At 40.8% G+C, this 15,293-nt stretch overlaps 1 protein-coding gene across 1 annotated transcript; it reads right to left on the reverse strand.

Moving 5' to 3' along the window:
* Nucleotides 1-9,861: 9,861 nt before the first annotated feature.
* On the reverse strand, nt 9,862-15,263 carry cbx2 (chromobox homolog 2 (Drosophila Pc class)). The gene is made up of 3 exons (XM_023406980.2): nt 14,112-15,263; nt 13,668-13,737; nt 9,862-13,590 (listed from the first exon to the last, which is right to left on the reverse strand). Exons 1-3 carry the CDS (start codon nt 14,192-14,194, stop codon nt 12,241-12,243), a joined length of 1,503 nt encoding a protein of 500 aa, XP_023262748.1. The 5' UTR covers nt 14,195-15,263; the 3' UTR covers nt 9,862-12,240.
* Between the last annotated feature and the right edge of the window lie 30 nt (nt 15,264-15,293).

The raw sequence follows: 15,293 nt of genomic DNA on the forward strand, positions 1-15,293 counted from the left end.
CCTAAAGTTTGAGAGAAAAGTAGCAACTGTGTTGTCTTGGCAGAATATGCCTTTTACTTCCTCACATATCATCACTGGGACCTAAATCACCACCCAGTGTGGATTCCTTAACATAAACTAAGGTAATATTTTCTATTAAGATGCAAAGTATTGACCAATGGAACTGAGGGGATCAAATCTCGCTCAGCTTGGTGGCATACATCATAATGCTTCAAGTCCGCAAAACTGGTCCCAACTCCGTGCTGTTTGGGTCCAGGGGCAGAAGGTAAAGTTGCCACAAATAGTGAAGAGGAAGGTCAAAAGACAGAAGAAACTTACACAGGCCCTTTGTTGTTTCACTAATTCAGACGTGCTGCCTCTATTACATAAGCAGTGTTACCAGAAGTTCAACATAAAAAAGGTTATCAGGGGCAAAAGCCCTTAAGCACCACAAACTGAGACAAAATCATCTTCACGTCTCCATCCTGATGAAGGAGCAGCGTCATTAACACGCCTGTGGGTTGCTGATATAATTGCATTCTGTTAAGGTGCTGCACAAACATGTCACATAAATACTTCATGTTTTATGGGCAGGACGGGCCCCTAGTTCAGGCATAATCCCAGGTTTTACCAGTGACATAAATGTCTTGATTGTGTATATCTCACTTATTGAAAAAAGGAAAAACATGAACAAATGAATGAATGAATGAATGAATTGATACTCATTCTACACAAATTTGGTTTTTAAGGCATTTCTCATGTTATTGTTCATCACAAATTAGTTCCAGTGCAGAACTTTTTTTACATTCTGCTTGTTTGCAAATTAAATAAGGAGGATACTTTCCAGTCTTTAAACTAAGATTAGCTAAATGCCTCACAGTTCCAGTTCCATACTTAACAGCCATAAGATTGGTGTTGAGCTTCTCATCTAACTCTCGGAAGTAATGTAATGTCCCAAAAAGTTGAATTATTCATTTAAAGTAGATGATTTCTAGGGTACAAAACCTAAAAATCACTTAAGCTTTCGTTAAAGGGATGTTTGACCTCACAAAGCCTCGGGTCTTGAGCCTTTTCTCTACCTATTTTTTTGATCAAGACAATCTGTTGCTGCCTTAGCAGAGAGAGAAGAGAAGAAGCTTATAAAAGAGAAACAAGGGAAGCAGGCGGTAGAGGAGGGAAGACTGAAGATTTATCATCCAGCCATGGAGTGGAAAGAAGTGCTGCTAGTCTGGAGAGTGGGTTTCCACTTCACTTTAATTTGGTGTGAAGTGTTTAAGACACACGAGTGTGGTTTGGGGAGATAAATGGGAAATCCAGGCTTTTTCCGTCGAGACTGACACCTCTCAGTTTTCTGATCTATAATTAACTCTCAGTAGTATTTGCCACAGTTAGTTGTTGACAGGTTTTTAGTGGTAATTTGCTGCATGTTGATTCAGTATTTGAAGTGTGTCTTGTTTTGGTTTTTTTGTTTTGTTTTTTTGTTTGCCAGTGAAAGTTTCTTTTTTTTTTTCTTTTTTTCCTAACACAACTGGAAGCCATCAGTTCTCATTGAGGGAATATTAATGACAGCTGCAGCATTCTGAACGGTATGAAACTGCATTGAAGGGTACGTCAGGGGATATCTGCCATCTAGTGGTACAGATGTGTGCAGATGTTTTCTACAGTTCTTTCAGATCCTCCTCTGCTTGTCTTAGTGACAATGGATACAGAATGGAATCTGCCACACTCCTGTGGTCCGTGATTAAAAAGCGCAAGTGTTCAGCATGTTAACTGGGACTAATATTAGCACTGGATGAGCTCAGCTTTTATCTGATATTTTTAGATCTAAGAGTAACACTGAGGAAACAGTTTTGACTTGGTAAATAAACAGCTCAAGATATTTTCTTCAAAATATTTAAAGGTCTATATTTTACACTTCTCCTGTGTTTTTGATCCATAAGAAGATATATTTGGCTGTAAGAACCAAAAAACCATCTCAATGTAGTTTTACATCTCCTCTCTCTGGAGCTCTAGTAACAACAGGTTGGTGAGCCAATCGGAAGAGAGGAGACTTTGAGTTTCTCTACTGATTGGCTGACTCTTTTCTGAGTGATTGAATAAAAATATAGCAGATTTCAGGTAAACACTCAAATCTTGTAAGGTTGGATGGTGGGTCCAGGTGGGCATGGCTTGCGGCATGGCTGAGAGCGGTGACTGCTTTCTTGTGACATCACAAAGTTACAGATGTCCTGATGGCTCTTTCTAAGGTTCAGTTTCTGAATACAGGCTGTGTGCATTTCTCTGTGGACTGAGCGCTTTGATAGTATGACAGTATTAATATAGAACCTAGACCTGACTTTTAATCAAAGAGCACATGAACATCTACCTTTATACTATATGGGGCCTTTAATCAACCTCAGCAACAAGTTTCTTTATTTTTCTTTATTTAATCACCTTACATTTACAATTTTCAAGACACTGCACATGTCTGTGTGTGTTTTGAAGACAAAACCTTTGTGTCGGCTCTGAGAAACCTGCACTAAATGACTCGGTTCTCATATTACGAGGTCATTGGCACATTAATGGCTGTTCTATTACCTTAGCATGTCAACCTGAAGCACTTCTTACCGTCTAAGAAGAACCCAAGGAGCTGCATGAAAATGATTACACTGCAATTATACCAGCCACTTTGTTGCGACTCCTCACTGCCCAGCTGTCTGCTGCCTGCTGCCAAGAAATGGATTAGTTTCACCGCTCCTCTAATAAGACTGTTCGACCAACAGCGTGAGCCCCAATAAATGAATGAAAGCTGCAGATAGGGGGACAGAAGGAGATTAATATTGTCAGACCGTGGTGTGTCTCTTCATCCAGTCATAGCTGGAAAACTGGCAGAAGCGAGGGGCGATTCTCATTATCTCTGAGGAGCAGCGAACAGCCAGAAGACTCTCACCACGATCAAAACCTGTCAAACATTCTCACACAGGACAGGACAGCGTCAAACAGAGTGTTTTGTATCCCCAGAGGGCAGAAGTACAACCCAGGCGGTAATAAAACTCAGACAGACCATGTTGGTCCTGTAAACGTAATCTGCAAAGTGTTAATTACAACCTGGCGCCTCTGTGAAGCTGTGTGTGCTGGAAGTCAGCTGAGTCGTCAGCGGCGTCCTGATCTCCTTCCTGAACAACACGGCTCGAGCCATGGCGACAGCCTTGGAAACGAGATTTTCTCTCTGCTGGGGATCCTGTTTGAATGGGCTGCTTTAAACAAATTAAGAGCCGGTCAGATGCTGTGTTTGTGTGACCCCCTTTCTCCTCAGGGGTGAGGGGGTAGGGGGGGGTGCAGCCAGAAATCCTGTGTTGTTTACTGTCATTCATGTGGAGGGTCGAGGGTTTGTGTGTTTACCACACACAACTTCTCACAGATGACACTCAATGAAAATGCTCTTTAAGCTGCATTATAGCCCACACAGCAGTGAGAACCCAGGGCTGTAGAGCTGCAACGATCAATCAATTAATCGATTAGCTGATCAGCCATAAATTAGTCTACAACTATTTAGATAATTGATTCGTTTCCCTCATTATTTAAGCTAAAAAAAAAAGCTAACATTTCTGTGGCCTCAGCTTCTCCACTGTGAAGATTTGCTACTTTTCTTTGTCATGTATGATAGTAAACTGAATATATTTGGACAGTTTGTCAAATACAACAGAATTTTCAAGAGTCTCCTTGGATTTTCTCAATTTTTCTCACTTTTCATAGACAATTAATCAATCAATCAATCGAGAAAGTAACCAGCAGATATACAGACAAATAAGACAAATAATCATAACTTGCAGCCCTACATGGCTGGTCTTTTAGTTTTTTTACTTTACCTCGACTGTTTCTGATCATTTACATCCACCAGCTTTCAGCTCTGCTTTATCCTGCAGAGCATGAAAAGCTGTTTTTATGCTCTCACTTTGGTATTCAGGAAATTCATCCTACCTCTCTTTGGTAAGACTTAATTCAGATATGTCTCTCTCTGTCTACCTCTCTCTCTCTCTCTCTGTAGCCCCACAGGACAGGTTTCAGTCAATGAGCCCCTCTCTCAGATTTTTGTTATTTTGTTATTGTGTAATGGGCCTCCGAAGGTTGATGGATGGCTCCTCTACAGGTCTCCCTGAGGAGCAAACCTTCTATCTAGACATTAATCTACTGCTGTGAGACAGACACGCTTGTTTAGCTAGCACAAAGCCCAGTAAGCTGTTGTCTCTGAGAAAAAGCTGGCCGTCTCCAGAGCCACTGGAGGCTGCGATGGCTGGAGCCAGAGTAATGACCTGTGAAATTCACCGATAGAGTTGTCCTGTTGCACACAGGTCCGCCAGCACCAGGCCTTGCTTGCGGCCTGTTGCTGATTTATCAGTGCGCCTCTCCTGGTGCCACTGGCTTTATGCAGTTTTATGTAGGTTGACCAAAGGTCAAAGAAAAATGAATGCTGTATTTGTGAATGTCAGGGCATGGACAAATCTGTATAATATGATCTACTAACTTGTTTTGTTCTAGCAGAACAACATGTAACTTCTCTGCTGAGAGGCATTTAAAGAAAAAAGCTACACCATAAGTTGTTGTTTCTAAATGATTCGATTTAACTGTCAGTATTTGAGCCCCTTTTCCACTGGTGTATTATAGCAATGGTTTCAAATATTTACACTGCTCTGTCCTGTGGAATAGTCAATGTTTTCTCTCCTTCTCAATCAGATTAGGATGTGAGTCTGAAAGTTAAGGAGAAGAGCCTTTGAAGGAGGTAAGGAGAGTAGCTGTGTCTTCCCCAGAGCAGATTATACAAAGATCAGAAGGGCAAACTTCCTGCTGGCACCTTCTGTCTGGTAGATACAGTTTGACTTTGTTACCTCAGCTTCACAGCAGAGGGAGATTCCTCCTTGTTCCTGCCCTGTGGGTGTTAAAAGAAACTGCTCGCTGGGAGAGAAACAGGTTTTCGTGTCAAAAACTGCTTTTGTGCAATAACTCCTCAGTCTCTTTGTTGTACTGCCTTCTTTCTTACTTTTTATTTTGGTATCTTCTGCTCTTTTTGCTCTTTCAAGTGCTTTGCCATGTTGTTATTACTTGATCATTAGTGTTGTTATTTGACACCAACTCTGAGTCACAGCATAATATCTGAATAATCGTTAGTGAGTCTGCAGCCAAGCCAGTGGCTGTGTGATGCTACAGTACAGTGGTGTTTTGTGCAAAATGCTAATGCCAACATGGTAATTTGCTGATGTTTATCAGGTATAATATTTACCATGTCCACCATCTTAGTTTAGCATGTTAGCATGCTGTCAATTGCATATTGGCACTAAACACAAAGTTCAGCAGAGGCTCTACTTTACTTTCAGGTACAGTCTTTCAGTTATTTGGTCGTGTATCATCACTGTGGTCCATCCGATATTTGTCAAGATTTCAGTCATGACCAAAGCTGTGGACTGAGCAATATGCTCATCCCTAGATCCATGCTGCTAGTGTGGTCAATACTAATGAATGTAAACCATGCTGGCTCATACACAAACATGGGACCTAACTCATCCTTTCTTAAACTTCCAGCCGGCATCTGCATTATCAGTACCACATTTCTCTGTCTGACAAACACTGAGATCACAGTGTTTGTATCACACACATTATTAATATGATTTATCTGAGTCTCCCTAAATTGCAATAAATCAGTTGTAGTTATCAACTAGGGGAAGTGAAAATATTAGTCTTATTGTAAAATCACTGTAGTTGTTGCCTGCAAAAGCTCATTTGTTTTAGAATTCCTTCAGTTAGTTATGCATGGATTTATACTGGAATAAAATATCTTGGGTTTGCTTGTAAATTATAACATTTCCTCTAAATCATTCCCTGCTCATGATCCCCACAAGGCTAGAGCTCTTTTTTTTATTAGCTTTAAAGTGGCCGACTCTTTCAAATATCCTCCTGTTGGAGCTGAGAAAAGCAGACAAGCTCTGACTGAAGCTCCAGCCTTTTCGGTTAAGTCCAGAGTCACTATAAATTATCAATCTGTTTTATCTTTTCTGCATCAAGTTGCCAGCTCAATAATTCAAATCTCTCAATAAATGTAGTCAATTGAAATGTTTATTTATTTTTTCTACTCTGTCATTTTATATGCTAAAGTTAGGTTAATTCTTTTTGTACAATATGGCTCTGACACATTTTACAGGTAGCTGAGTGGTGATTGAAAAAGTGTTTATGGAGCCAGGATGACATCAGATACCGTGACTAATCAATAGGTTTCTCCCTGCCTGCTTGCCCTTCAGGTGTCCGTGAATTCAGAGGGAAGGAGGCGGAGTTCATCTGGTGTAATAAAAGTAAGCTTGGAGGAAAATGTGACAGATGTGGAGGCCTGTGCCAGTGAGAAAAGCGAGAGTGGGACTGTCAGACATGTCGACTCCGGCGTAGTGATGGATGGAGAGTGAGGTAAGACAGATGACATCGTCTGTCTGAGGCCATGTTGTCATAGCGGAGGATTGCCGCTTGTCTTAACCTCTCAATATCAGAGAGCAAACTGAAGTTTGTTTACACTGCTCCAGTGGAGTGATTTAGAATGAGGGGCAAGGGAGACGTGGGTGTAGAAGGTATGCTTGCTGGAGGGTCGGATCAGGTTTCTAAACATTCCCTTTGAAATCGAATAGCAACCATCCCAGGCGTTTTAAACTCAACCAGCCCCGTTTAGTTACAATCCTCAAGGTAGAGAAGAGTCCAAACACAAATACAAACAGAAAATTGAGTATCAATATAAGTATTGGCCTTTAGTTCCCCATATTAGTCAACATCCAGCCTGGATTCTGGCTACTGAAAAAAAAATGAAAATATGAGTGAATTACTGTCTCTAGTTTGTTACAGAACCAGAATAAAGCAATAAAAAAACAAAATATCATAGCTGTTATAATTACAGAGACGCACTAAAGTGTGCTAAATAGAAGACCTTTTGACAATACTTTGTTTTGTATCAGTAATATGGATGATTGTCTCCCTGTGGAGGTATGTCAGAATTTTTCTGCTAACAAAAAGGTGAGTAAAATGTGTCCCTCATCATGTCTTTTGTTGCATCCTTTGTATCGGCTGCTACTTTCAACAATGCATCGTGGAAACAGCTCATATCTCGCTTTTAAACAAAGGCCAAAGTGAAGCAAAGAGCTGATTGATTTACAGCATCTTGTGTTGCTAAAACAATAAGACGTCCTGGGGAAAAAAACAAAAACATCCCCGGGGATGAACTTGCTGAACACTCTTCATAACAACATGGTTTGGGGTGTGTGTTATTGCGATGGAAGATGGATTGGAGTCTGTCTTGTTTTGCCAGGAGTCAGGTGTGGGGTGGGTGGATGGGGGGTGTCGGGGATTGGCACTGGGGGTGAAGTGGGGGTTTAGGCTCATTTCCAACCCCGGCCTGAAGTCAGAGCTGGGCTGGGTTGTTGGATGTGTGTGTGTGTGTGTGTGTGTGTGTGTGTGTGTGTATGTGTGTGTGTATTGGGTAGGGGGGGTGTGGGGTTGGGATTACACTGTCACACTGTTCATACTGTTTATGCATACCAGGCCACTGTGAGTGCCTCTTTGTCGCGTAAGTGTTTACTTGAATTTATTTTGGGAGAATTCCACATGACTGGGACGGGGATCTCTATAAATTATGGAATCGAGCGCTTTGTGTAATGATAACTTCTGTCAGTTAGTCAGGCTGTGTGACACTGTTTTAAGAGTATGTAAATACAGGGGTGGTGAAAGAGGGAGAGGGGCGTCTGTGTGTTGAAAAGTGCTGTAGACTTTCTTGTTCATTTAGTCTCTTCAGCAGAACAATAACAATGTGTTCAAATGAGCTCCTTACACATCTTTCCTCCTTTAGTTTATGCTACGTTACACTTCAGCTCCCCTGCATTTCAGCAGAAAATATTGTACTTGTATTTTACAGATTCAATTTTACATAGAAAAATATGATCAGCTTATAGAATATAATGCATTGTTACAGACTGAACTAGCCAACAATAGCTCTGCGTCATCTGTCATAATAATCCCACACTATGTATAGAATAATGCAACCCTGAAAATGGTCTTTCTGCATCAAGAATACTTTAAATTTTCTATTTATATTTACTTAAAAAAGGTTTTGAATGCAGGTGGTAACTTGTAAAGAAGTAAAATATCTTAATACTTCTTCCATAACTGCTCAGAATAAAATATGTCTTGCCTGTAGGTGTATAACTGAGCTTATACTGACTGGTTATATTCATAGAGACTGAGCACTGCTAATGTATGACCCATATAGCCACCATAAACCTTGAGATTACCCTGCATTAGAGCGACGCGATCTCTTCATCCAGATCAACAGGTACCTACTAATTATTTTGCCATTAATTACATACCATTTTTTCCTTTCATTAACCGATTAATTGTTTAGTTTCTGAAATGGCAATCAGTTAAACAGAGAGAACACTTTTCTTATCCGTTATGGTTACAGGTCATGCATACTACAGGCGGGTCAAGTGTGACACTAGCAGCCAAGGATTAATACAACAAAACGACCAGTGTCGGTGACTGTCTGCAGCTGAGGATTGATGGGAAACTGTTGAAACCATAGGAAAGACTGGCTGTATTGTCCTCTGTTCTGTCAGAGAGCCTTTTCTGCTTTTACTGAGAGATTATTAGATTTGAACACCTAAGTGCCAAATCAGAAGCCGAGTTATTCTGCGGTTGCCTCCAGCCCAGAACTCCTCTGTTCTCAGTGGATACCACAAGTTTGTGGGTTAGAGACACAAGGTTTTGCACTGCCAAGCCATGCACACACCCCATACCTATACAGACCTGAGGCAAATCAAATGGAATGAGAGGCTGAAATTGAATCACTGGTCATATAGTGAAAGCGTTTCCAGTGTTAACAAGATCATCAGATGTGGATGTAGTTGAATCAGAGGACATGTACACTCTGGGCACACTGGGCAAGCAGAGTAGAAACTGTGGTTGTAGATAACTCAAAAGTTGAGCCACTGATGACAAACAAAACAATGAGGTTAATAGGCGTCATTGTATGTCTTTAAATGCAAGTATATGTTGTTGTGCTGTCATTAGAGAGGAAATTGTATTTTTGTATGTATAAGGAGCTTTTAAAGTGAGAAAATCAGAAAATTGGCACTTTGTTTGATGTCTATGATGAGACACATTAAGTTTCAGGATTTCAGTCTCAAGTGTGTAAACTAACAAATTTTATAATTATGGTTAATTAAGAAATTGAAGCGCTCTTGGGTGTCTTCACCTTCAAGTACAACAGCACCATCTAGTGGCTTTTACCGTAGGCTACATGTTTCCATGAGGTGTAGTGGAGGGTCTTGCAGTGGAGATAGTGATAGTAGAAAGTCCTAATGACTGGTTTTCTGTCATTGTGTTTCTTCCTTAATGGATGAGTGTTACTTAAGTGACTTTTTAGCAGCGGTGCTAGTGAGGACTGATACTACACTGCTTCAGAGAGAACAAAAGATGAGTTATGACATCTTCTGTTGGTGAACGTCCCATCGGCATGATAACGGTCGGTGGTACCATCTGAAACGCCAGATATGTTCTGACTCACCTATGCTTAATGCTAACATGCTGAATGTAGGGCTGCAACTACAGATTATTTTCACTATCAATCTGTTTATTTATGATTGGTTAGTCTGTGAAATGTCAGCAAATAGTGAAAAATACCAATGACAGGAACCCAATGTTATGTCTTCAAACTGCTCGTTTTCTCCTACAGTACAAAACCCAAACATACACAATATATTTTGAATCTATGATGTATAACAGACAAAATCAGATAATCGTCACCTTAAAGAAGCTGGAACCAGCAAGTATTTGGCATTTTTGCTTGATAAATTACTGTAAAGAAACCAGAGTCAGACATAAGGTTGTACCATTTATTAGTCAATTTGACAAGCGGCACAATACAAGGATTGATGACACTGTCCTACCCTGAAAGGCTCTTAATTTGAAATAAATAGAGTGTAAAGAGAACAACATTCCATTGAAATGGTTAGTAGATCTAAAAAAAGACCATAACTGAAAGAAAAGTTCTTTCTTTTCATCGATTAAGAAAAGCAGATACCATTTATAAAAAATAAAAATAAAAAAAATTCATACAAACACCTTGCGTTACCCCATAGCCTATTACATGGTAGTGATAAGTGACATTGATTGAGCCTAGACTAATCTTTATCTACTGCCTTATGCATTTCTTTGACTTAAAAACTATACTGACAAGAAGAAACCAAAAGCTGCGCACTAACATTTTTCACCTGTAACACATGTAATATGAGAATGCACTCAGTATTTTTCAGATGATCCTGAATGGAAAGTACTTCTATAAGTTGAGCCTAAACCACTCTCATTGTTTCAATAAGGCATCAAATATTTGTCTGTTCCATACATGTGTGATAAGTCTTCCAGCAAGGTCTCCTTGCTGTTTCACAACAATATGGACAAAAAAAAGGTACAGTCCCCATGCTGTGCTCGAGGGGTACGCTTTTATTGAATAACCTGAAATTCTAGCTATCTTTGGGGTAATGCCTTTGTGTTTAGTCTTTGAGAGAAAGAAAGGCACAGTCTGCAAAGCAGGATTAGACAGAAGAGTTCAGTCGAAGTGCTTTGTTGCTGAACTCCTCTCAAGGGAGCAGAAAGTAGCGCACATTGTTGTGGTTTCTTTTCCGTTACATCAGATAAAGACCTTTTTTCTCTGGGAGGCTGGGCCTGCAGCTCCTGAACCCATGCAGGCGGGTGAAATGAGACGTCTGCAGCTGCATGTAAAGTAAAAACAAAACAGAAAAACAAAAAAGACAACCAAATCAAATGTGGTATTTCAGTACTAGAGATTTTGAAACACCAGTAGCAACAGACACAATGACATCTGGCGTTATGTGGTCTGGGACAAACAATGCTGAACCGTTTATTGTCAAGCACTGTCCACGCCCAAACCTTTTCCCATTCCCCACTTTGAAAGCAGTTGCCTTAAGCAATCTCAGAGGCTCATGGGAGGCTTTGACAGATTGAGGGAGAAGCTTTGTCAGGTGTACTGTCCATGATCATCCAGCCATGTCAACACAAGCACTTATTCTCTGGCCTTTGTCAGTATTAATTACAAGTCTGAGAAGATTAAAGTTGCTGGTGAATACCTCATTGAAGGACAGAACTGATGCAAAGGCAGAAGAGCAAACCTCAGCCAGAACTGAGTCTTATCTGAGCACCAGGGAGGAACAGAGATACTGTATCTGACTCCCCACATGCTTCAGCCCATTTGGAAAACTGCGCAGATAAACTGGCTGCACTGTGGAATGAAGCTTCTTTTTGAGGCGATAAAGGTGTGCACAGTTCAACATCGCGTGGAACGCAGGTCCAGTTCTGATGGGAGTTTTTCCTAACATAGAAACAAAGCTGTTGTTCGAAAGCTGCAGCTCGGGCTGGTCGCTGGTACTAACACATGTCTATACAGCATGAAAACTCAATACATTAGAGCTATATAAAAACAATTATATGGACATAATATGGACACAATGATGGTATACCCTGGAGGGAAAGGTTTTCCTGTCCCATAAGAAAAGAATATACATTTGCAGCAAATGCTGAAAAAAAAACAGAGGTAGCTAATTTATGAAACATTAAAAAACAATACTATACTAAGAATTAAAAACTGGTTTACATTAACTATTGATATGGATTCACAACACATAATGACATATTATGAACTAAATGTCCGCCATCCTCAAAAGAAGCTAGCCCTCCTGCTCATGCCTACCTTTCATAATTTCTTCATTAAGTCATTCCTCTCATCTGCTTAGCTGTATGTTATAACACAGCAGATGGAAACACACAAGAGATCAATATGAATGCTAATATTTTGCACAGATTCAGCAACAATGGGCAACAGAGTTTTAGCTTGATATTTAAAAGATGAATATGAGAAAGTTATTTTTCCCCAGGACCCTGGTAACAATGCTGTGTTGGGATCTCTGAGGCTAAAAAGACTTGAGATTTGAGATTATCAGACTGTCACTTCCTGAACAATTTATAGACACGAGCAAATAAATAATCACAATCGATAACTGATGTCCTTTTTTTTAACGTAAAAATTAGTCTTTTACTAAAAGAAAATGAAGAGCAAATTGACTTCCATTCCACAATGTGTTCCTCAGGAATTCTCCAGCGAAAGGTTTTATCTAGTTCCTTCAGAACCCCAATCCTGTCTCTTTGATCCAAAGTCCATCTGGTTTGCAGTGTGTTTAATCCTTGTCAGTAGTTACGAATGCTGAAGAACCCAACACTGGTTGGAGACTCCTTGACTGTGACAGTGACTAGATTAGCAGTGACATCTGTTACAAACACATGCTCTATCAGACTACGCGTGGGCTTCCAGTCCTGGTTCTGGACTGCCACTGACGGATCCTGGCCGGTGTAGGAGGAATCCTGGTCGGAGTCTGAGCTGCTCTCCTCTTCACCTGTGCTCATGTCATTCATTTTGGCTTTCTTGCCATCTTTGTAGGCCGATCTTTCTTGTTGGCTCTGGACCTCCGTGGAGGATTTATGCACACTGTTCTTCTCCAGCCTGCCTTGGACTCTAGAGGTCTGGATTTCATTCGCCTCCTTGACTTTTTCTGCTCCAGGCTGGTTCTTTCTGGCTTGCAGTCTTCCAGGGGTTGCTGGACTCTTAGGATTATATTCCTGATTTTGTGTGACAGTAGTTTTCCTTGCTGGGTTTGTTGCATTTCTCATGCCTGACACTGGGGTAGTGCCATTTCCAGGAGCATCATTGCTTTGCATTGGTTTGCTCTGAAGGTTGAGAGGCTGAAGGCCTGAACCTTGATTGGAAGAGGCGTTCTTAGATGGTACAGAAGCCACTGCTTTGGTATTGGGTATCCGCTGCAGTGTTGACACAGGGCCCTGGGGTTTCTTTTGTCCATTGGGGGAGCTTAGTGTATGCTGAGTGGTTCCTTGAATGGGGTGTTTGGATGTATTCAAATTCAACGCTGCTACTCCTTTTGATTTACCAGCAGCTGCTTTCAAATCCAGACTTGTCCCACTGCTCATACTGGAGATGGACAGTTTACCCTCAGTGACATTCCTGCTCTGGCTGGATTTGTTCAGAGAGAGGGAGGCAGGTTGGACTGACCTGCCAGATCCCACAGAGCTCATGGAGTTTTTAACAGCCCCTCCCTGGGCGAGAGAACTCCGGTTCTGACTACCCACTGTATCCCTAGCAGAGCCCCGATGGAAACCCATGAAGGTGAAGCTTGCTGGATGAACAGGCTTTTTGATTGCTCCTGGAAGATCTGTATCTTTAGACGTCTTCAGGATTTTACGAGGACTCTTGTTCTGCTGAAATTCCTTCACTTCAGGGGGCAGAGGTTTCCTGCTTCGTTTCTTTGGGGGCTCCTGTTTTGCAACGACAATCTGTGCTTTCTTCTGAGGGACGGGATGAAGGTCTCGTGTTCTGACACTTGGGGTTGCCTGCTTAACGCTGCTGTCTTCGTCATCGTCATCTGATGAGGATGAAGAGGAGGAGCATGAGGATGAGGAATCGGACGACGACGACGATGAGCCAGATGAAGAGCTGCTTGATTTTGGAGCTTCAGGCACATTTTCCTAAATAAAAGAGCAAACATTAGATAATTGTGTACTAAACCCTCAAAGAATGGCGGTTTGCTTTAGAATGTACTTACAAGGATTTTCCGTGGCCGTCCTCTTGGCCTTTTCCCTCTCTTACGCAGCAGGAGCTCCCTTTCTTGCTCTCTATAAAGAAAAACAAATTTCAACAAATGCTTAATGTGGTATTAATGAATATTCATCAACTATTGTTCAAGCTCCACGTTTGTAATGTAAAAAAAAAAATCAGTGTTAATACAACCAACAAATTTAATAAAATTTATAAAAACTACAATATACTGTACATCAATATATACTATTTTGGTTATCACTAAGATTAGTTAGAATGGCTAAAAATGCAACAAATCTATGAACACGGGGAAAAAGTTATGGTTTGCACACAATTGTGCAAATCAATCAAAAGCATATCACTTAATGTGTGTTTGTTTCTTACAAAACAACTTTTAACTGTAACAAATTGACCACCGATTGGTGTGTTAATGCTAAAGAAGGACACTCACTTCTTGTTGAATGCAGCCAACAGTCTTGGGTCAAGGATGTTTTCTTGGGGCTCCCAGCTGTTGTGTCTGAAATAAATTGACATGAGGAGTGTTACACATCGTGGTGTTAGTCAAAATAAAGAAGCAATGTGGCCCCTGTGAGATTAAATGTACCCTCCAGCCTCAGCAGTGAGCAGTAACAGAGGACTCTGTTGTTCCAGCAGCCATGAACTTACTACAGGCAAACTGTGAGTTATACTGTGAGACAAATTACAGAAGGATTGGCTGAGAAAGACCTTTTAAGATAGACAACAGGGCAAGAACTAAAATATAGTCCTTAACAGAAATAAAATTAAAACTATCATTTAGGACTGCTTTGTGTTACATAGAGAAATAGATGGTGCAGTGCAGCACTCAAAGAGCATTTCAGACACAGAGATCTGTGTAATAGCTATATCACTTATAAACTATATCTTAATAAGTAATTTGAAAATGGTAGTTCATTTAACGGTGTATTTCATAGAGCTGCATCTTTACTATTCTGAAAAAGACAATCTGATAATCACATCTGGTTTGCGCAGCAACTGGCCAGGTGTGCAGAGGTGAAAGATAAGTTGGAGAGATACATGTGTGTGAGGAGTTTTGGGAAAGTTTGGCTATTTCACTGAAAACCACATAAGGTACTTCCCAACTTGTTTCCCACAGCTGCCAGATCAGATTTTAGTTATTTTTTGTTCCACAATGAGCTCAACTATGGTGAAACCCCAACTGCCCATCTCTGTAGAAAAACACTAACAACCCAGGAAGGAAGACCATTTTTAGATCATGGAAGTGCTGTGACATTTATGGGAAGTAGTGAGAATAAGAGGTTTGTTGTGGTTGTGCTGGCACAGCACAGAGTGTCGTTTAGATGGCAAAAACAACTTTGTTTTGCAGGTGTTTCTCTGCTGCATCTGTATGACAGCATTGACATGGCCCGGTGCTGTTTTCACTGAATTACTTGAGTCAGATTTGTTGCAGAAACAGACCTGAAAAGGTCATTGTGTTTTTTCTTTAAGTGATCTGAGCTACATGCATATGTAATGACCTCTCTCCTCATCACTTGTTGTTGAATGGCCCATTCTGATCAGCAGTCACCAGTGAAATAATCGACCCCCACCCTTTCCCTACACACACGCACGCACGCGCGCACACACACACACA

This window comes from Seriola lalandi, unplaced genomic scaffold (assembly GCF_002814215.2).
Source record: "Seriola lalandi dorsalis isolate HSWRI2012SDOR001 ecotype SW California unplaced genomic scaffold, Sedor1 jcf7180002054322, whole genome shotgun sequence".
In the NCBI taxonomy this organism is placed as follows: Eukaryota; Metazoa; Chordata; class Actinopteri; order Carangiformes; family Carangidae; genus Seriola; species Seriola lalandi.

Excerpts from the sequence above, each read along its gene's own strand:
- cbx2 (XM_023406980.2), bottom strand. The coding sequence starts at position 14,194 with ATGTCAATTTATTTCAGACACAACAGCTGGGAGCCCCAAGAAAACATC. Across the intron at positions 13,738-14,111 it reads TTGGCTGCATTCAACAAGAA|AGAGCAAGAAAGGGAGCTCC; the intron begins GTGAGTGTCCTT and ends TTTTCTTTATAG. Across the intron at positions 13,591-13,667 it reads GACGGCCACGGAAAATCCTT|GAAAATGTGCCTGAAGCTCC; the intron begins GTAAGTACATTC and ends TCTTTTATTTAG.